This window comes from Mobula hypostoma, unplaced genomic scaffold (assembly GCF_963921235.1).
Source record: "Mobula hypostoma unplaced genomic scaffold, sMobHyp1.1 scaffold_75, whole genome shotgun sequence".
Taxonomy (NCBI): Eukaryota; Metazoa; Chordata; class Chondrichthyes; order Myliobatiformes; family Myliobatidae; genus Mobula; species Mobula hypostoma.
The window spans coordinates 88,752-110,988 of NW_026948208.1; the positions used below are offsets into that span (position 1 = coordinate 88,752).

At 45.7% G+C, this 22,237-nt stretch overlaps 1 protein-coding gene and 1 long non-coding RNA gene across 3 annotated transcripts in view; both read right to left on the reverse strand.

The window, feature by feature from the left end:
* The window catches only part of LOC134341841 (uncharacterized), a 221,136-nt gene that overhangs the window by 9,237 nt on the left and 189,662 nt on the right, over nt 1-22,237 (reverse strand). The window lies entirely within an intron of this gene.
* On the reverse strand, nt 14,437-22,133 carry LOC134341839 (zinc finger protein 239-like). 2 transcript variants are annotated; one of them, XM_063039774.1, is made up of 3 exons: nt 22,039-22,097; nt 20,964-21,038; nt 14,437-16,684 (listed from the first exon to the last, which is right to left on the reverse strand). In XM_063039774.1, the coding sequence occupies exon 3, from the start codon at nt 16,345-16,347 to the stop codon at nt 15,475-15,477; it is 873 nt and encodes a 290-aa protein (XP_062895844.1). In that variant the 5' UTR covers nt 16,348-16,684; nt 20,964-21,038; nt 22,039-22,097; the 3' UTR covers nt 14,437-15,474. The 2 variants fall into 2 exon arrangements, with proteins under 2 accessions (XP_062895844.1, XP_062895843.1); XM_063039773.1 differs by lacking the exon at nt 20,964-21,038 and having other exon boundaries at nt 22,039-22,133.

Below are 22,237 nucleotides of genomic sequence, written 5' to 3' on the forward strand. Positions count from 1 at the left end.
GGGCAGCGAGGTCAGAACGCAGGCGAGTGGCTCTCAGTGCTAGCAGTGCGGTACATTTTGTACAACACCCGAAAATGGCTCTACCGACAATCCGGCATGTGAGGATTGTATTTTACCCTATTCTCGCAGCTTTCGGTGTTCCGGGTAAGTCGACACATCCTCTGTCTGAAATGTTAGGGACGGACTTCTATTAACAGTCATTTCACTGGGTGTTGTTTCCCGGCGAAACCGACCCAGCGCGGAGACACGGCAGACTACCGCTGCTGAACGGTTCGTCTCCGCTCCACACGCTGATGCAGGGTCAAGTTCACTGTCACCCCGACCCCCCATCCCGCCCCCAGAGTTCATCGTAGACGATGCTGCTGAAATTCAGGGAGATCAATCCTTTCTGCTGTTCACCACTGTCAGCGTAAATTTGATACCGGGGGTTGTTGCAGATTGAAATATATTTTGTGATCTAACTTTTGGTGAAGGAGCAGTAAAACAGTACGATTTGTGGGAACGTTGCGGATTGTACCAACTGCCTCCGTAGTTGAATTCTCTCTCTCTCTCTCTCTCTCTCTCTCTCTCTCTCTCTTCCTCTCCGTCCTCTCGCTTTCTCTCTTTTTCTCAGTGTCTTTCTCTTTCTCTCACCCTCTTTCTCTCTCTCTCTCTCTCTCTCTCTCTCTCTCTCTCTCTCTCTCTCTCGCTCACTCACTCTCTCCCTCTCCTTCCCTCCCCGCTTTTTGGATTTCCGATCAAACCTTTTGATTATATGTCTTCCCCGTACCAGTTGGGAATTATAGTAAATATAGCTAGCATAAGAATGGGGTGTCCAGCTGGAGATTTGAATTAATTTCTCCCTGTCGCACCTTTAAGATGATAATGAATGTGATCAAAAATGGCGGATATATCCAAGTGAGAGTTTATTTATTGATAGACTTTTCTGAAACTGTTCGAGTTTCAGCTAGATTGCGTACAAGCGACACTGGACGAGTCAGTGAAGTCCGATTCTGTTCACCAGGCTCTGCGCTCATTCATTGACTGAACGGAGGGAACGAGGGCATCGGTTTCACCCTGGGGCTGATGACCGACAGCGGGAACGGCCTCACTTACTCCGGGTCAGTACCGGTTCAATAATAATGAGTTCCGTTGAGTGGATTCTGTCGCTGCACATCAGCCGATCCTCCTGCAGCCACTGTGTTCAGCTGTGTCACGGCTCTCATTCACTACGGCTGGTGTCTGAATGGGGCTTCGAGGGTAAGAGCCATTGAAATGACGGTCCCACGGGTAGGGAATGTAGGGCACAAGGGAGGTATGGGAGAAGATGGTGATCTCCCCTGTTTTTCTGGGTTGTGATGGCGAATGAGCAGCAGTGCTGCCCCCTCTCGGTTACATCGCCAAGGTGACATCGAGAGCACGTCACCAGCAACTTAACCAGGAGCAGTGCTGCCCCCTCTCGGTTACATCGCCAAGGTGACATCGAGATCACGTCACCAGCAACTTAACCAGGAGCAGTGCTGCCCCCTCTCGGTTACATCGCCAAGGTGACATCGAGATCACGTCATCAGCAACTTAACCAGGAGCAGTGCTGCCCCCTCTCGGTTACATCGCCAAGGTGACATCGAGAGCACGTCACCAGCAACTTAACCAGGAGCAGTGCTGCCCCCTCTCGGTTACATCACCAAGGTGACATCGAGAGCACGTCACCAGCAACTTAACCAGGAGCAGTGCTGCCCCCTCTCGGTTACATCGCCAAGGTGACATCGAGAGCACGTCACCAGCAACTTAACCAGGAGCAGTGCTGCCCCCTCTCGGTTACATCGCCAAGGTGACATCGAGAGCACGTCACCAGCAACTTAACCTGGAGCAGTGCTGCCCCCTCTCGGTTATTCGCCAAGGTGACATCGAGAGCACGTCATCAGCAACTCAACCAGGAGCAGTGCTGCCCCCTCTCGGTTACATCGCCAAGGTGACATCGAGATCACGTCATCAGCAACTTAACCAGGAGCAGTGCTGCCCCCTCTCGGTTACATCGCCAAGGTGAAATCGAGAGCACGTCACCAGCAACTTAACCAGGAGCAGTCCTGCCCCCTCTCGGTTACATCGCCAAGGTGACATCGAGAGCACGTCACCAGCAACTTAACCAGGAGCAGTCCTGCCCCCTCTCGGTTACATCGCCAAGGTGACATCGAGAGCACGTCACCAGCAACTTAACCAGGAGCAGTGCTGCCCCCTCTCGGTTACATCGCCAAGGTGACATCGAGAGCACCTCACCAGCAATTTAACCAGGAGCAGTGCTGCCCCCTCTCGGTTACTTCGCCAAAGTGACATCGAGGTCACGTCACCAGCAACTGAACCAGGAGCAGTGCTGCCCCCTCTCGGTTACATCGCCAAGGTGACATCGAGAGCACCTCACCAGCAACTTAACCAGGAGCAGTGCTGCCCCCTCTCGGTTACATCGCCAAGGTGAAATGGAGAGCACGTCACCAGCAACTGAACCAGGAGCAGTGCTGCCCCCTCTCGGTTACATCGCCAAGGTGACATCGAGAGCACGTCACCAGCAACTTAACCAGGAGCAAATGCGCAGTTCGGCTGCAAACCGTTTTAGTTCACTGAATGAGGAGTTTTTATTCTCTCTTGGAACATATTTCCCCGGTAATTTTGCCTATCACTGTCGGAAAATTATTTTCACATTGCATTCCGAGAACGCTTCTCCTCGCCTTGTTTGTAACTCACAAGTTGTGACTCTTTCCCTAGCGAACCTATTGACAATGATGGTCCTCTTCCGAGGGAATTGCGGCCTTTCCAAATATATATCGCTCTACATGGCTTTCATGGCAATGGCAGATCTCCTGGTGATGATCCTCTGTGTAATTGCGTATCATATCGTCATGTACCAGTTTCCATTCTCCGTCCTGCCCTACACATCAGCCTGTAAGGTCGTCCTGTACTTCAATTCGACCTGCCTGCAAACCTCGGTCTGGTATACTGTCCTGTTCACAGCCGATCGGTTTGTAGCGCTCTGTTGTCAGAAGCTTAAAACGAAATATTGCACGGCGAGGTCAGCTGTTGCCGGCATTATAACCGTGCCGCTCCTGATGCATTTACAGAACGTCCCGTATCTATTTCAGTATAAACCTGTGCGTGTAGTTAACGGTATTCAATGAGGCTGTCAGCCGAGCTCGTGGTTCATTACGTCTCTTGTGGGCGTCGCATTCTCCTTTCTGCAGAGTATTTTAACGGTTATATTACCTTTTGTTCTGATAACCCTGTTTAACTGTCTGACGGTAAGGCGCATTTTATTAGCCAGTAAAGTGCGCCGCGGACTGCGCGGTCACAGCAGTCAAACACAGAAGGATCCGGAGATGGAAAGCCGCCGGAAATCCATCATTTTACTCTTTAGTGTGTCCGGCAGTTTCATTCTGTTGTGGCTGTCGGTCACTGTGAGCTTTCTGATCACCCGACTCACAGGAAACGCGCATTATGAAGGCGATTACACCGACTCTGCCTATGTCGCCATTGAAGCCGGCAACATGCGCATGTATCTGAGTTCCTGCACGAACGCCTGTATTTATACAGCGACCCAGGCTAAGTTTAGAGAGGAAATGCGGCTGGTGTTAAAATCTCCTTGGACTTTATTTTTAAAATTAGTTAAAAAAACACGGGTAAAGCAAAACACATATTTCTAAAGGTCGAATGTTCATTAACTACTAATTCTCCGCATCGGGAATCTGTTATTGGGTCGCGATGTACATCTGCGTTTTATGTGTTTAACTATAATGTGTCTCGCTATTAAATTGACTTGGAGTCAAATATAACTCCATTTCCGTGTAGAAGCGTCCTTGATAGCCGTGACGTCATCAACAATCCTGGTATCCGATCGCTCAGTTGATTTCAGTCACTCGTTGCGTTTGACAGCTGCGTTGACAGTCGGGGTCATTTGGCCGCTGGGTAACTCGGGTAAAGGTGGAGCCATCGCAATGACTTTTACACTGGCAGTGGAGATTCGCTGCGGTCAGCGCTGTGACAGAGCTACCTTCTTGTAGATTGCAATGGGGAATCAATATTGCATAGATTCTGCCCCAGCTCGACTATGGCGACCTATGCCAATCCCCAGAGCCATAATCCAGCCCGTATCCCTCTCTACCTTTGTTAACCAAGGGTTATCTAGACACGTTTCCATTATTTTATTATCACCTGCATCCAGCACGTCTACTGCAGACATAACCACGCCGCACTGGGCGAGAAAAAGAGAATGTCTTCAGATCTGTGTGTGGACGTGCCACTGCTGACATAGAAGACAAAGTTGTTGGCTATCTGTACAATATACACCTCCTCATAATTGTATAAACTTTTACACGGACCCTTCACTTTATTTTCTATTTCAGACAATCAAACTTCTCCTTATAGTTTATCCCCTTCCCCACAGTCCAGGAAACAATCTGGTGAATATTGATCTTCCATAGCTCAGTTCTTACAACATCCTTCCCATGGCGTGGCAATCAGAATTGCACCCATTGCTCTCAGTCTGTTATCACCAGTGCTCCGTATAGCTGTCAGACCGAGTCGGAATTCTTCCACTCAAATCCTCGGTGAACAATGCAAGAATAACAAAATCCACTTTCGCTGTACTGTCCTCCTCCATTCAGAAAGGTATGGCCTAGCGTTGCAAGGTTACAACTAAAAACGACCCCCCCCCCAAAGGTCTATATGTCCTCCCAGAATTTTATTTCACAATGTGGATAAGTCACATTTTGTTTCACATACTCTTTTACAAACAATAAAGAACCCAGCAGCAAATCTACAGCTCGCCGCTTATTGCCGGGTCCGGGAGGAGAGACACGCTCGCACACTGCCATTCGCATCCATTTACCAAGCTAATTGTGTGACTAGTTTGCCAATTCATCTCCGCGTCCCTGTATCTGTCATGGGTGCCTTGTTAGAAACATTACTGAAGGCCATCCAAACTCTATCTACCTTCCTGCTTCGTTAAATCGTCGAGATCGTTCCTTTAAAAGCACAATCATATTTGTGACACATGACGCCGCCGGCACAAGACCACACGGCTACGGCGTAGGGATCCGCAAAGGCTCTGCGTATGGGTCGCGGCGACGCCGTACATACGGCGTCGAATTGACGCAGAAGTATAAATAAGCCTTGTCTCCTTATTCGCTTCGTTGAACTGCCTTCCGAGCTGTATATACATATATTCTGTTAACCGGAATTTTCTGCCATGCCATTCCCATACCGATATAAAGAGAGCTGATCTCAATATTCAGGAAATGAAGTGATAAGGGGAGCGATGTGGAAACGGTGAAGAAGTGAGAATAAAGATATTTAAGGAGGCACAGACGGTAAACGACGTTTGGGGGATAAATTGAAGACGGGTGTTTGCATAACTAATGACACAACTAAATCGAGATGGCTGGGTTTATAATTCTACGCACTTGTATCCAAATCACTCGGAGGTCCCGTCCAAATCAGTCCCATGATCCCAGAGTTCAGTGCTCTTTCAGTCACGCCCGCACGGCCCTCCCTCCACCGCGGACGTCCATCCTTCAGCTACCCGAGGTGAAATTTCCGCAGTCCCATCCGTCGGCTCAGTAGCCTGTCCATTCCTTCCACTTTTGAGCATTCTCTCAGTGGAAAACTGGGCGAGATACGCATCCCGTCAACAACTCATCCACAAGAATGCTCCAAGCCATATGGTAATGGACACGTAACTGAAAGTGTTCCAGGAGAACGAAACGGGGCAAATAGAGCAAAGCCTCCTGGGTAATAACTGGGGAATAGCGATCACACTGTGAAAATTCGCGAAAATCAGGGTGGGCATATGAAATACAACAAGAAGCTATTCCTTAATGAGACATTATCACGACTAATATATTCCCACGAAGAAGTATTTCCTTTTTCCGCATTTAAACTCATTGATTTATATAAAAAATGAATATTTTGAAGTATTTCAAAGAGTGAGCCGTCGCGGAACTCCGGGTGTAAAGTTGCAAGCGTTCACTCCATTTCCTGAAGGGTATTCTCCCCGTCACATTTCCAGATTATCCCGTTTCTTAACGCCACACCTGGGAAAAAATCCTTCTGCGTCCTTTTCTTTTGTATCCTGTCGTCAGTGTGGAAGTTTGATTCAGTTCATTTCTGTCTCTTGTATTCACTCCGTGGATCTCCTCAGCTCCGGCCTCCTGCATCCATTCCACACCCTCCCACTCCTCATTTGGAGCTTCATTCCACTCTCACAGTTCCCATGTCTCCGCTGTACTTTTCCAATGTTGGAAGATTCTCCACACAGGTTTCTCTGAAGTTCCGTCCATCTGCCAACGGAGAGAAATTCCTTTCTGCATCTCAGTTATGTCCTCTGCATGTTCTCCCGACACCTCTCCCGAATTCAGCACGGTGAGATCCGCCCGGTCTTCATCCTCTTCAATTTCTATTCGTCAGCAAGATTCTACCAACCTTCACAACTCTTTTTATTTTCTCTGCCACTCCACGCCTTTCAGCATTTTGAAGGGAACATTTTTTACGTGATTTTCTGAAGTCTTCGGCCCTCGCCACCATTATGTCCTGGTCCTGGATGAGACACATCCACTGTGATCCAGGGACACAGAGCTGAGCAAAACAGCGGGCTGAGCGCTGGCGAAATTCTTGGCCGTCTCTGGAGTAGGTCTCTCTGCTGTGGGCCGAAGGGCCGGTAATGTCCTGTCAATATCTATGTTCTTTTTCAATCTTTTATTAACTTTCAAAATTAAACATAACAATAATAGTAACGATACATAGAGATCGGGATTATGATAATAACAGTTAGCATGTACAAGCACAAATTCCAAGTAGCAAATATCGTTTTGCCTCTCAACCTCATAGTAATTCACCATGAAAAAGATATTTTATAAACAGTGAAAAAGAAAACCCCCTAAACTAAAAACAAACTAAACTAAAAAAAAACACACACAAACAAAGCTTGGGCCATCATATTACATCGGCTAAAATTATTTGTCCTTAACTCTGCTCCTCTATACATGAACAAAAAAGAATTACTACAAAGGATTCAGAAAGGGTCAACTTACATCATATGAAAATATTCAATAAATGGCCTCCAAATTTCTTCAAATTTAACCGAAGGATCCAGAGTACCACTCCTAATTTTTTTTTTCCAAGTTTAGGCATGCTATCGTTTGGGAAAACCATTGAAATGTAGTGGGGGAATTGGAATCTTTCCATTTAAATAAAATGGACCTTCTGGCTATTAATGTAACAAATGCAATTAGACTGACATGGGTAAACGACTAGAGTCTATCACTGGTAGTCCAAAAATTGCAGTAGTAGGATGAGGTTGTAAATCAATTCGCAGAACTACTGAGATAATATCAGAAATATCTTTACAATATTTTTCTAAAAGAGGACAAGACCAGAACATACGTGTCAAGGAAGCTGCCTCAGAATGACATCTATCACAAACAGGATTTATATGGCAATAAAAACGAGCTGACTTATCCTTGGACATATGAGCCCAGTGAATCGCCTTGAACTGTATCAAGGCGTGTCTGGCTCACATTGAGGAAGTATTGACTAATGTTCTATGTTCACACAGTTTTCTCACTCCATCCAGAGACAACAGTAATGGAGAGGTACAGCTGTTAATTTTGTGTACTTGATTAAACGTTTAAAGTCACGTCGCCTGTGTTTTGGACAAACGACAGTCGGATGAGTAACTGCTCCTGCTAATCGCCGACCTTTTTGTTCCTGCCACTTTAATTCCCTATTCCTTGTAGGTTCTGATCTTTGTGTGTCTGACCACATACTCTGATATACAGGTGAAACACCCCGGTTTCCTTGGCTGCGTGAGTCGAAGGAAGGCACTCTCAATTCCCGCCAAACTGGTGAGACTGAGACGGCTCGATCCCACCCCAAACCCCGGGTTGTGTGGGTGCTGTGTAATTTGCTATCCTGTTACAAATAACAGACTGTACACTGCATACGATTAAAGGAATTATACTTATGAATCTTAACTTAACTGAAAGGTTAGTGAAGAATAACAAAAATAAACTGCCCAATTCCAATCAAACAGTCATACGTGCACACGTTGGAGCTCATCTGGAACTTCTCTGTCACTCAGGCGCTGGGTCCTCGGTCAACGTGAAAGCTCACACCACCTTCCGAACAGCGCTCGCAATCCACCTCGAACAAACGGGTCTCCCGCCGGATCCTGTGCTTCGACCGGGTCTCTTCAGCGTCTTCTCTCCCCATCTCCCGCCGAACAAAACCCAGGCCCAACCTTAGTGTCCCTCACCAGAGAAACATCCCCTTCATTCAACCATCCTAATTGGATAGCACACATTTCTCCTCATCTCTTATGTTCAACCATAAGCCAAACAAGCTGAAAACAAGCTGCTTTTACAGAACTGCCAATATGAACTACATACAGCACAACAGTAAAAGTAATAACCAGGGCATTACCCTCTCCCCACACCAAAATAGTCATGTCATCATGATTGGAAATAATTTGCCCTCTCACATTAATAACACCGCTTTCAATGGAATTTCGAGATGTCAGCAACTCCAATCCATTTGTAAAAAGTACTGACATATCTCACTAGGGGGATAGTCGGAGCACTCTGTTTCCCTGGTCCTACATAGGCAAGCTGATTCTTTGAGACTTCTTACCCCATCCACTACTTCAGTTTCAGACACTCCTTGGGATACCTCTGGTGTAAATGACGAGGGTTCCCCCGGGCTATCACTCGTGCCTTCCTGCAACCCGGATCCCTCAGCTCAGCTTCATCCCCAGTTACTCTGAAGCTTAGACCGCTTCCTAGTCCAGCTGCAAGCCTGCCTGAGCACTGCTAATCCCCCACACAACCCCCACCCCAACCCCCCGCCCAGGTCACCTGCCTCAGCGAGAGAAAGGCTGAGAACCCCTTCATCAATTTTTGGGGAGTTGGCGAAAGGCAGCATATACCACAACCCCTTTACCTCATCCTCCGAGTCCTTCAGTCTCTCCGCGTTGCGGCAGAGTCCTCTTACTAGGTGTAGGGTCCAGGCCAGGCTCTGGGGTAACACGCACCTCTTGCCCCAGAGGTAGAAAGTGGTTCCGATGCAGAATCCTGACAGGTCCATTCCCATCCTCTGGTATCACTCAGAAAACTAGTACGTTTGGCATTTGACTCTCCATTGCATTGGTCGTAGCGTCCCAGCAGTCAGCCAACTTATACTTCCCTGGTAGACCCAAATTCATTATGAGGACTCGGTTTCCAGGCATGCACTGGGAGAACCTAACTTTTTTGATCATCTTCTCCATGTGCCTTGCGTGTTACACGCTTGGGCGATCATGGCTTTCCACATCGGAGCATCAATGATATCTCGCACATTTAAATCTGTTCTTTCGCAGCGTCCATATATCTTCTTCTTTGCCTTCCTCTTCCGTGTTTCCCAGGCATACAGCCTTGTAATGTAAGGCATTCTATTTCTCCCTTTCTGTAGACATGGCTCAGGAATTTAAGTTTCCTCTCATTTAATGTTCTTATTAAAGATCTTTCTGTATGGTCACGTTGGAGTACTGTCTCATTAGTTACCATATCCCTACATGATATTTTCAGCATTCTTCTAAGAAACCACATTTCTGTTGTTTCTAAGTTTCTTTGGAGTTCTGGTGTTATAGTCCGTGTTTCGGAAGCATACAGCGAGATTGACCGGATGTAACATTTTAGTAGCCTAAGCCTTGTTGTCAGAGAAATGTGTCTGTTGGCAAAAATGGGTTTCATTTTTTGGAAGCTGGTTTTGGCAATGGCAATTCTTCTTTTTATTATTTCCACTTTAGTTCCAGCATCTTGTGATATAAAGCTACCAAGGTAATTAAAGCTGGTCTTTTGTTCAATCTCTTGGTTACCGATGTACAATTGGCAGTCGGGGGTAACCTGTTGTTTTGATATTACCATACATTTGTTTTTTTACAGTTGATGGTTAGACCAAGATCTGCACTTGTTTGTATTAATTTGTCTAGGAGGATGTGTAGGTCTTCTGCAGCACTTGCTGTTAGGGTGGTATCGTCTGCATATCTTATATTGCTGATGTTAACACCACCAATTTTTATTCCATCTATGTCTTCTATTTCTCTGAGAATCACTTCATTATAGATATTAAATATTTCCGCTGAGGCAACGCAACTCTGTCTAACTGCTCTTTTAATTTTAGTCCAACTGCTTATATTATCATAAATTTTTACCTCCGCTGTTTGATTCCAATATAAATTTTGAAGCAGTTGTTGGTCCCTTCAGTCAGTGTTTAGTTTAGCGAGAATTTGAAATATTTTATCATGTTTCACTTTGTCGAATGCTTTAGTGAAATCGATAAAACATAAGAAGACATCATTTTCATATTCAATTGCCCTTTCGGAAAGCATTCATAGTATGAAAATTGTGTTCCTATTTCCTCTATCCTCAATAAACCCATATTGCAGTTTAGAATTTTCTGTCTTGTTTTTAATTCGACTCAGAACAATTCTCAACAAAATCTTTATTATGTGACTTATAAGACTGATTGTTCTGTAATTTTCGCTGTCAATGGTTCTAGGAATTTGTGGCAGTTATAAATACTGATTTCAAGAGATCGTCACTTTTCAACATAATTGTATAAGGGCTAAGAGAGTTGTAAAAGAGCGCCTGAAGGCTTTGTGGGTCAATGGAAGGAGCATTCGTAACAAGGTGGATGAATTGAAAGTGCAGATTGTTATTAATGATTATGATATAATTGGGATCACAGAGACATGGCTCCAGGGTGACCAAGGATGGGAGCTCAACATTCAGGATTATTCAATATTCGGGAGGGATAGACATGAAAGAAAAGGAGGTGGGGTGGCGTTGCTGGTTAAAGAGGAGATTAACGCAATAGAAAGGAAGTGCATAAACTGGGAAGATGTGGAATCGATATGGGTAGAGCTGCATAACACTAAGGGACAGAAAACGCTGGTGGGAGTTGTGTACAGGCCACCTAACAGTAGTAGTGAGGTCGGGGATGGTATTAAACAGGAAATTAGAAATGTGTGCAATAAAGGAACAGCAGTTATAATGGGTGACTTCCATCTACATGTGGATTGGGGGAACCAAATTGGTAAAGGTGCTGAGGAAGAGGATTTCTTGGAATGTATGCGGGATGGTTTTCTGAACCAACATGACGAGGAACCAACTATAGAGCAGGCTATTCTAGACTGGGTTTTGAGCAATGAGGAAGGGTTAATTATTAATCTTGTCGTGAGAGGCCCCTTGGGTAAGAGTGACCATAATATGGTGGAATTCTTCATTAAGATGCTTATATTTCATTAAGCAGTAAGTGCAGAAAATCCCAAGAGAAACCAGACACAATCCTGTTGCAGTTTAACTCAAACTGATTACTTACAAAGGTACAATCAAATGGCATATATCATTCACCAAAATCTTGCTTTAAAATACAAACCATGAATGCCCTCTATCACATCATAAAGGCACCATAAATTCAAGCCTGATCCAGTTTTACAGTCAAAATATTAACAATTATGTGATAATCAATACAAGAAGGAACAACTCCCTCAATAGATAAAATCATTCCCAACCAACAGATGTTCCTCAATCAGTGGAGCACATCACCATGGGTCTTGTTTGTATCATCAGTCAGAAAACCGAAAGACTTTCTCTGCCAGTCAGCTTCCAAATGTTGCTACTCTGTCATCAGTTGACACACCCCGCTGCTGATTCCCTTCTCCTCATCATATGTTCTTGCCCCAACCATCGTCCAGAGCCCCAAACTCTGCCCTCTGCAGAGCTGCCTCTGGTTTCTGACCCTGCTCCCTCCGCAGAGAATTCAAGGGAAGCCTCTTCAATTAGAGCAGGAGAGAGTAATACAGTGACAACAGGCCTGAATAGGGATCTGGACAGGATGAAATCCTGGGCAGACGACTGGAATGACACTTTTGAGCCTACTCAGTTGAAGGCAATGGTGATGTCTAGGAAGGGGAATCCATCTGACCCCGACCTGTATTTTGGGAACTGCAAAATCCTTGGTGTCAATATTGACAGCACGTTGGTATGGGATAAACACGTTTCCACTATTTCATACATGGCTGGACAAAGGCTTGGAGCTCTGTGGAAAGTAGCATCCAAATTAGACAAAGAGGGCAGAGCCATGGTTTACAAAGCCCAGGTACAAAGTATCATGGATGAATGCCTCACAGAGTTCCCTCAGCCAGTTTGACTCCATTCAGAGAAAGGCTCCCAGGATTATAGGTGTAGATGAAAATGCACAATGCAGAATATACAAAATGCACGCCAGCCACAGCCCTGCAGACCCTCACGCCATGCTGCGTCATCTTATGAGAGACGGCGTACCAGACGATCAAGTTTGTCTATGCCTGCTCAGGTTGTTTCTATGCCTGATGCGAGAAGCCACACACTGGATAGAAGCTTCCTTCACTGTGCTATCAGAATTTGGAACAGCCTTCCAGATGCTGTGGTTGGAAACATCTGCGACGATGGGGTGCAAGCCTTCAAGAGTCGAGTGCACAAACACCTATCATCTCTGGGAGGGAAGTCACATGTTTCTTCATAAGCTATCATGAAGGGGACCAGGATGGCAATGCTTGGTTGTTGGCAAGTAGGGTTAATACCTGACTTTCAAGAGCACTTGTGAGTTATCTTCCGGCTGGACTTAGTCCTTAAACTGCTGGGGAACAGTGCGGAAAGAACAGGTGCTGTTTTCTCCCGGTAGGGATTAGTTTTTAGTTCCAAGTGCTCCTGTTACATTCTGTCACCCTGCAACCTTATCCTTCAATCTCTTTGAATTATAGAGGGAAGCATGTGTATAAATGTCTCTCTCCAGCAGATTTCATCATGATCATCATGACTCCAGTAATTCTACTATTTTTAATTTCTCTTACCTGTACATATGATTTTTTTTATATTCTATCGCTGAGCAGCAGTGAACCTTCTGATTGGCCTATCAGAGTTCTCTTTGGGAACTAGTTGACTTGATCGGCATTTCTGATCTGGCTATTGTTCACGATTGTATTTAATAAAAAAAAACCCACAGAGTGGTAACTGCTTGGAACCCATCATCACAGGGAGAGTGAGAGGTGAACGACAGGGGAGGATTTAAAAGGACTGTTGTGGAACTGAATCACTGGCAGTGTCCAGTCAGCCTGAGTTGACTCTCTACTGTACACTAGTTGTGTTATAAATTCACTAAGTACTGGAGACAGAGTTTAAAATAAACTGATTTATTTGTCTCGGATACAGAATATTAAACTCCAGTTCCATTAAAGGTTAACGTGCAGCAGAAGAAACTCCTCCCATGCCCAGTGACCAGGGTGCAGAACAGGGTGTGGTGAGCAGCAGCAATAATTGCAGAGTTCAGCACTGACAGTCATTGTCAAAATTGCATTCAGCAATGCTGATGGACAAATATCCAGCATGCAGCTTATTGAAACTTTCTCCTCAGTGTGAACCCGGTAGTGTGTCACAAGTGTAACATGATGTAAGGTTTCACTGCTCATGGAATGGCCTCTCTGCAATGTATCACTGCTGAGGTAATAGTTTCTCTGTAGCAGCAATGTTTAGGTTATGACTAGAGATAACAATGTTTTGGAGGGAAGGGTATCCAATGACAGAAATGTTCTTTCTTGTGAGTCTGGAAGAGAGATTTTTGTGGTCTTTTGCTGGGGAGAGATGAGAAGACGCGAAGGGAGAGAGTGGGCCCTTTCTCTTTTATTTGTTTACTTCACTAACCCTATACTCAAAGTAAGAATTATGAAGCTCAATTGTTTTATCACATTATGTACTGTTTGTTATTTTGGGGTACTGATTTGTTACAGGGGACACATTGCGCAGCATCCACCCAAACAAGATTTCTTAAGTTTGACCGGGCTGGGGCGTGTCACCCCCTGTATTAAGCTGCTAGCCGAAGGGAGAGTTACATAAGGTTAGATGACTGAGTGAATTGCTTCCCACATTCACAGCAGGTGAACAGCCTCCCTCCAGTGTGAACCTGGTAGTGTGTCATAAGGATAGACAACTGAATGAATCTAGGAAGATTGCAGGAAGATTGTTTCCGATGTTGGGGAAGTCCAGAACGAGGCGTCACAGTTTGAGGATAAAGGGGAAGCCTTTTAGAACCGAGATTAGGAAAAACTTCTTCACACAGAGAGTGGTGAATCTGTGGAATTCTCTGCCACAGGAAACAGTTGAGGTCAGTTCATTGGCTATATTTAAGAGGGAGTTAGATATGGCCCTTGTGGCTACGGGGGTCAGGGGGTATGGAGGGAAGGCTGGTACAGGGTTCTGTGTTGGATGATCAGCCATGATCATACTGAATGGCGGTGCAGGCTCGAAGGGCTGAATAGCCTACTCCTGCACCTATTTTCTATGTTTCTATGTTACTATTATGTACACACAATGGTCTAAATAAACCAGCAGCAATAGAGCACAACTGGAGTCTGCTTTTGATGTTAAAAACCACTATTTATTAGTAACTATTTAATATAGTAACTTAAACCAGGTAAATCAAAAATTAGCAGTGTTACGCATATATATGTGTATAAATATACTTCCCAAACTCGTTAAAGCTTGGGTGGCAAGAGTTAAAGTCTTACGATGGTAATGTAAGGAAGTTCAGTTCAATCCACGGAATTGGTGTGTGAGAGAGGGTATTTGTAATCCAAGGTGAAAACCACACCAGGAGAACAATGAGTAAACAGTTCATCAGGCTCCAAATCCACTCTTGAGTTAGCCAAACGCAGCTTATCACTAAGGGGACCGTCTTCGAGGGTGAGCTACCTCCCAGGCAAGGGTAGACACACCGGTAGCCTCCACAGGGTCAGCCCTTCCACACACCGTGACAGCTACTGATCGATTCCTCTGATCGATCCTCAACCCACACTTGTGGGCACTCGAAAGTCCCACCCAGTGACTCCTCTGTCACTGGCCTCCTTTCACTGACTGGTCACCGTAACCGGTGTCCCACTGTGTGTCTCTGGGAGAGTCATCTGACCTTGCTTAAATAAACATGCTACGAAGCAACTGTGAACATCGAACTGTCCATCACATAACGCCGCCTCTCTCTCACCATGGCAACCAAGAAGCAACTGTAAACATTGAACTGTCCATCACATAACTCCGCCTGTCTCTCACCATGGCAACCAAGAAGCAACTGTAAACATTGAACTGTCCATCACATAACTCCGCCTGTCTCTCACCATGGCAACCAAGAAGCAGGCAGCAGTACTGTAGACAGTTTTTCTCTCTCTCTTATTTAAAGGCACAGTCCATGTCCACCACAAATCCTTCACCACATTCACAGTAGGTGAATGGTCTCTCCCCAGTGTGGACACGCTGATGTTCCTTCAGTTGAGATGATTGAATGAATCCCTTCCCATGGACAGAGCAGGTGAACGGCCATTTCCCTGTGTGTCAGCAGGTGAAATGACCAATTGAAACCCTTCCCACAGACTGAGCCAGTGAATCGTCACTCCCTGGTGTGAACTGACTGGTGTCTCAGTAGATGAGGTGAGCAAGTGAATCTCTTCCCACAGACTGAGCAGGTGAACGGTCTCTCCCCGGTGTGAACTCGCTGATGTGCCTTCAGATGAGATGACTGAATGAATCCCTTCCCACAGTCTGAGCAGGTGAACGGCCTCTCCCCAGTGTGAACTCGCTGATGTACCTTCAGTTCAAATGACTCTACGAATCCCTTCCCACACACGGAGCAGGTGAATGGCCTCTCCCCAGTGTGAACTGACTGGTGTCTCAGTACAGCAGATGACTTTGTGAAACCCTCCCCACAGACTGAGCAGGTGAACGGCCTCATCCCAGTGTGAATTCGCTGATGTACCTTCAGTTGAGATGACTGAGTGAATCCCGTCCCACAGTCTGAGCAGGTGAACGGCCTCTCCCCAGAGTGAACTCGCTGATGTACCTTCAGTTGATATGACTCAGTGAATCCCTTCCCACAGTCTGAGCAGGTGAATGGCCTCTCTCCAGTGTGAACTCGCCGATGTACTATCAGTTGAGATGACTGAGTGAATTCCTTCCCACAGTCTGAGCAGGTGAATGGCCTCTCCCCAGTGTGAACTCGCTGATGTACCTTCAGATTAAATGAGCAAGTGAATTCCTTCCCACAGTCTGAGCAGGTGAATGGCCTCTCTCCAGTGTGAACTCGCTGGTGTATCTTCAGGTTACATGACTGAGTGAATCCCTTCCCACACACTGAGCAAGTGAATGGCCACTCCCCGGTGTGAACTGACTGGTGTCTCAGTAACTGAGATGACACAGTGAATCCTTTCCCACAGTCTGAGCAGGTGAACGGCCGCTCCCCGATGTGAACTCGCTGGTGAGCCATTAGGTCAGATAACTGAGTGAATCCTTCCCCATAAATTCAGCAGATGACCAACCTCTGCTCGATGTGAACTGACTGGTGTGTCCACAGGTGGGAAGACCAACTGAATCCCTTCTCACACACAGAACAGGGGAATGGCCTTGTCCCAGTGTGAACTTGCTGATGTACCTTCAGTTGAGATGACCGACTGAATCCATTCCCACTGTCTGGGCAGATGAATGGGTTCCCCCTTTTGTTGACGTACAGCTGGGATTTTCTTTTATCTACTGTCAATTTAAAGTACCACAGTTTTAAAGCCATGAAAACATCTTCTGCCCAGATGAATGGTTGGTCTGCACAGCTGTTAAAAGGAATTAAATGAATATCAGTATTATTTCATGTTCTTGTCACAGAGTCATAGAAAAGTACAACACAGAAACAGGCCCTTTGGCCCATCTAGTTTGTGTTGACCTATTTAAACTATCTACCCCTGTACCCCTACCATCCAGGTACCTGTACAAACCTCTTACATGTTGAAATTGAGCTCGCATGCACCAGTTGGGCTGTCTGCTCATTCCACACCTGGATGACAATCTGTGTGAAAAATTTTCCCCTCATGTTCCCCTTCATGTTTCACCGTTCACCCTTACTCCATGGCCTCTGGTTGTAATCCCACCAAATCTCAGTGGAAAAAGCCAGCTTGCATTTACCCCATCTATAACCCTCATAATTTTGGCACAACTCCATCAAATCTCCCCTCAATCTTCTACATTCCAAGGAATAAAGTCCTGACCTGTTCAATCTCTCCTTATAACCCAAGTCCTCCAGACCTGGCAACATCCTTGTGAAATTTCTCTGAACTCTTTCAATCTCTTTTACATCTTTCCTGTAGGTAGGTGATAAAACTGCACACAATACTCCAAATTAGGCCTCACCAATGTCTTGTACAAAGTCAACAAAGTCATCTCCTGTACTCAGTCGTTTGGTTTATGAAGGCCAATGTCCCAAAATCTTTCTTTCCGTCCCTATTTAACTGTGGCACCACTTTCAGTGAATTATGGACATGTATTCCCAGATCCCTGTCTTCTACAGCAATCCTCAGTGCCCGACCATTCACTGTGTAAGACCTTGGTCCCACCAAAATGTAACACCTCGCACTTGTCTCCATTAAATTCCATTTTGCATTTCTCCAGCTGGTCCAGATCAGACTGCAAGACATTATATTCTTCCTCACTGTCCACTACACCCCCAATCTTAGTGTCATCCAGAAATCTGCTGATCCAGTTAACCACACTATCATCCAGATTACTGATCTAGATGACAAACAACAACAGATCCAGCACCGATCCCCGTGGCAAACCACTAGTCACAGGCCTCCAGTCAGAGAGACAACCATCTGCTACCACACTCTAACTTCTCCCAAAGACAGTGTCTCATGCAATTTACTATCTCATCTTGAATGCTGAGTGACTGAACCTTCTTGACCAACCTCCCATATGAGACTTTGTCAAGTGCCTTGCTAAAGTCCATGTAGACAACATCCACTGCCTTGCCTTCATCCACTTTCCTAATAACTTCCTTGAGAGACTCTATTAGATTGGTTGGACATGACCTCTCATGCACAAAGCCATGCTGCCTATCCTTAATCTATCTATCCAAATACTTATATATCTGGTTTCTGCACATAAGTTCCAATGACTTTCCCACTACTGATGTCAACCTCACTGACGTATGACTTCCTAGTTTATTTTTAGAGCCTTTCTTGAACAGCGGAACAACATTGGCTGTCCTCCAATCCTCCAGTACCTCACCAGTCACTAAGGATTATGTAAATATCTGTGTTTGGGCCCCGACAATTTCTGCACGTCTTCCGTAGGGTCCTTGGGAACAATTTGTTAGGCCCTGGGGATTTATTCACGCTAATTTGCCTTCAGACAGCAAACACCTCCACCTCTGCAATCTGTACAGGGTCCGTGAAGTTGATGCCATTTTGCTTCACTTCTATAGACTCTGTGTCCATCTCCTGAGTAAATGTGGATGCAAAAAATAATATTTAAAATCCCCCCCATATATTTTGTCTCCTCATACAGATTACCATTCTGATCGTCCAGAGTGGGCATGTTTCTGTACTGAACTGGCCAAACTTGATTGGGAGGGGAAACTGGTAGGAATGATGATGGAGCAGCAATGGCTGGAGTTTCTGGGAGCAATTCGGGAGCTGAGTGATCGATACATCCCAAAGAAGTGGAAGCATTAGAAAGGCAGGAGGACACAACCGTGGATGAAATGAGAAGACAAAGCCAACATAAAAAGCAAAGAGAGGGCAAACAAAAGAGCAAAATCTATTGGGAAGCTTTTAGAAACCAACAGAAGATGACTAAAAAAGATGTCAGATGAGCTCAGGGCGTGGAATTATGATATTGTAGTCACTAATGAGTCTTTGTAGCACCCAACAGTCTGAGGCATTTGGAGGAACAAAATATCCGGGGCCTCAATATCTCTTGAAAACCAAGGTTCCCTGCACCAGTTACCTTTCAACTTTTATTTTGACAGGCACATACAAACTCTACACCCTCAAAACTTCACTTCTGAAGGCCTCCCACTTACCAAGTACTCCTTTGCCAGAAAACAGCCTGTCCACACTTGTCAGATCCATTCTGATACCATCAGAATTGACCTTTCTCCAATTTAGAATCTCGACCCATGGTTCAGTCCTGTCTTTTTCCATGTTAACTTGGAATCTCATGGCATTATGATCACGAGATGCAAAGTGTTCCCATACACTAATATTCTGTCACTAGCCCTGGATTATTTTCTAATAGCTTATTGCACATTTCTATGCTGGGAATTCTATGTGCTGATTAATGGCACATCTGACAAACTCTACCCCATCTAGTCCTTTTACATATGGGAGTCACGTCAATCTATGGAAATTTAAAATCGCTTAGTATATCAAGCATTGGTGTAGTCTGAGATCTCTCTTGCTAATTTGTTCCTCCAAATTCCTCAGATTGTTTGGTGCAAACAAGTCCCAGTCATGGCAACAAGATCACAATTCCATGCCCTGAGGTCTGAACAGCATTTGCCTGGTGTCAAGAAAACAACGTCTCCCTCATTGCCACAAAAACAAAGGAGCTGATTATGGACAACAGAAGGAATGGAGACAGGCTAACCCCTATTTACACCAATGGATCTGGGGTTGAAAGGGTGAACAGCTTTAAATTCCTCAGCATACACATCACCGAGGATCTCATGTGGTCTGTACATACCAGCTGTGTGGTGAAAAAGGCACAACAGTGCCCCCTTCACGTCAGACGGTTGAAGAAGTTTGAAATGGGGCCCCAAATCCTGAGAACTTTCTACAGGGTCACAATTGTGAGCATCCTGACTGGCTGCATCAGTGCCTGGTATGGGAACTGTACTTCCCTTAATCACAGACTTTGCAGAGGGTGGTGCGGGCAGTCCAGCACATCTGTAGTTATGAACTGCCCATGATTCAGGACGTTTACAAGGACAGGTGTGTAAAGGGGGCCTGGTGGATCATTGGGGACCCTACTCACCCGAACCACAAACTGTTCCAAGCTGCTACCATCCGGAAACGGTACTGCAGCATAAAAGCCAGGACCAACAGGCATCTTCCATCAGGCCATCACACTGCTTAATTCATGCTGATACAACTGTATTTCTATGTTATATTGACTGCCCTGTTCTATTATAAATTACTATAAATCGCACATTGCACATTTAGACGGAGATGCAACAAAGATTTTTACTCCTTATGCATGTGAAGGATGTAAGTAAGAAAGTCAATTCAATTCACCCTCTCTATTATCTGGCATTCTGGCTCCCATCCCCTCTACAACTTTAGTTTAACCCACCCCCCACCACCCACCACACTAGCACAAGCAAGCCTTAACACTAGGATATCAGTCCCCTTCTAGTTCTGTTCCCCGAACTAGCAAATCCCCTATCACCTGCTTGACTTTCCTCTGCCACGTAATCCCCCCACCCCCAACAGTTTCCAAAGTGGTAGAATACATAGAAAATAAAAAAAAATAGAAAACCTACAGCAGAAAACAGGCTCTTCGGCCCACAAAGCTATGCCAAACATGTCCCTACCTTAGAACTACCTAGGCTTACCCACAGCCCTCTACTTTTCTAAGCTCCATGTACCCATCCAGGAGTCTCTTAAAATACCCCATCTTTTCCACTTCCACCACCATCGCCGATAGCCCATTCCACGCACTCACCACTCTCTGCATGAATAACTTATCCCTGACATCTCCTCTGTATTTACTTCCAAGCACCTTAAACCTATGCCCTCTCTTGCTAGCCATTTCAGCCCTGGGAAAAAGCCTCAGACTATTCACATGATCAATGCCTCTCATTATCTCGTACACCTCTATCAGGTCACCTCTCATCCTCCGTCACTACAAGGAAAAAAGGACGAGTTCACTCAACATGTTCTCATGCTCGCCAGTCGAGGCAAAATTCTTGTAAATCTCCTCTGCACCCTATCTATGGCCTACCTGTTGTTGTGGGGGATGGCCACAAGAGTACTCTGTGATGGCTATTTAACCTCATTCCCCTCCCAGACTCTCACGCAGTTTCCTGTGTCCTGCACCTTGGGTGTAACTCACCTCTCTTCATGTCATAACTATCATCCCCTCCGACTCCCAGATGATATGGAATTCATCCATTTCCAGCCCCAACTCCTTAAAGTGGCGACACAACATGTGCACACTGAATTTTATATAGAGAGGTACTCATTTTAACAGCTAGCAAATCACTGTCAATAATAATTTTGATCTGCACTCTCACACAACCTATGTAACAGGTCTGGAGCAGGTAATGAAGGATTTTCTCACTGGAGCATTTGCACACCGTCCATATCTGATTTGCTTGCTAAATGGTGCTATAAAAAGTCAGATTTTCAAATATCACTCCACTTCTTCTCACTTGTAAATTCTCCAGCAACCTTTACATCACCACAATACACACAGGTAACACCAGTTTCTGTATTGTATATAAATATTTCCCCTGAACCCTCCCCCAGGTGACTGATGGTAGTGAACTCAGTGATGGCAATGCCAATGAATATGAAGGGAAGGGCAGTAGTCTGTCTCACTGGAGTGTGGCACATTTGTGATGTGAAAGCTACTTGTTGCCCAGGGCAAAGGTGTTTGATATCATTATGTACCCAGAGAGAATGGGACAAAACATGTTCTCACGGGTAGAAAAGTCCAGAACAAGAGGAGGTAGAACAAGCAACAGACACAAAATGCTGGAGGAACTCAGCAGGCCAGGCAGCATCTATGGAAAAGAGTACTAATGCTGAGTTCCTCCAGCAATTTGTGTGTGTTGCTTGGATTTCCAGCATCTGCAGATTTTCTCTTGTTTGTGACTGGAGGCAGAACAAAGGTGATTTTCTCAACAGCTGATGTAAAAGATTTTGTTCCCTTTCTCCGAGTTCCCGATCCTTGCATTTAGACAGCTGGAGCTCAGCTCTGTCTGAGAGATCCATCGGTTCCCATTCCCTCATCAGCCGGAAGCTCCCCGGGGCCCGTGTACGGATGGTGGGGCTGAGAGAGAGGGAAGAGAGCAGGACTGTCCCGGGATTGCGGGTCACGGAGTCCGGAGCTCACAGCAACTACCCGAAGTCGGTGTTGAAAACGCCCGCCCGGTGAGACCCCCAACCCGGAGATCCCTTCTTACCTCAACCGATCATCCGGGGCCTTTTGTGCACCGCGCGCTGGTGAGCTCGAGCTTGGTCGGTTTAACGGCTGGGCTACTAATCACGTGACCAGCCCCTCCCCCACCGCTGTCAACAGAGGAGTCATGCGCTGCGTTATTCCCATTGGTCCGAAGCGAAGTCAATCACTGTTTCCAGCCAATAGCGGAGGTGGACCAGCAG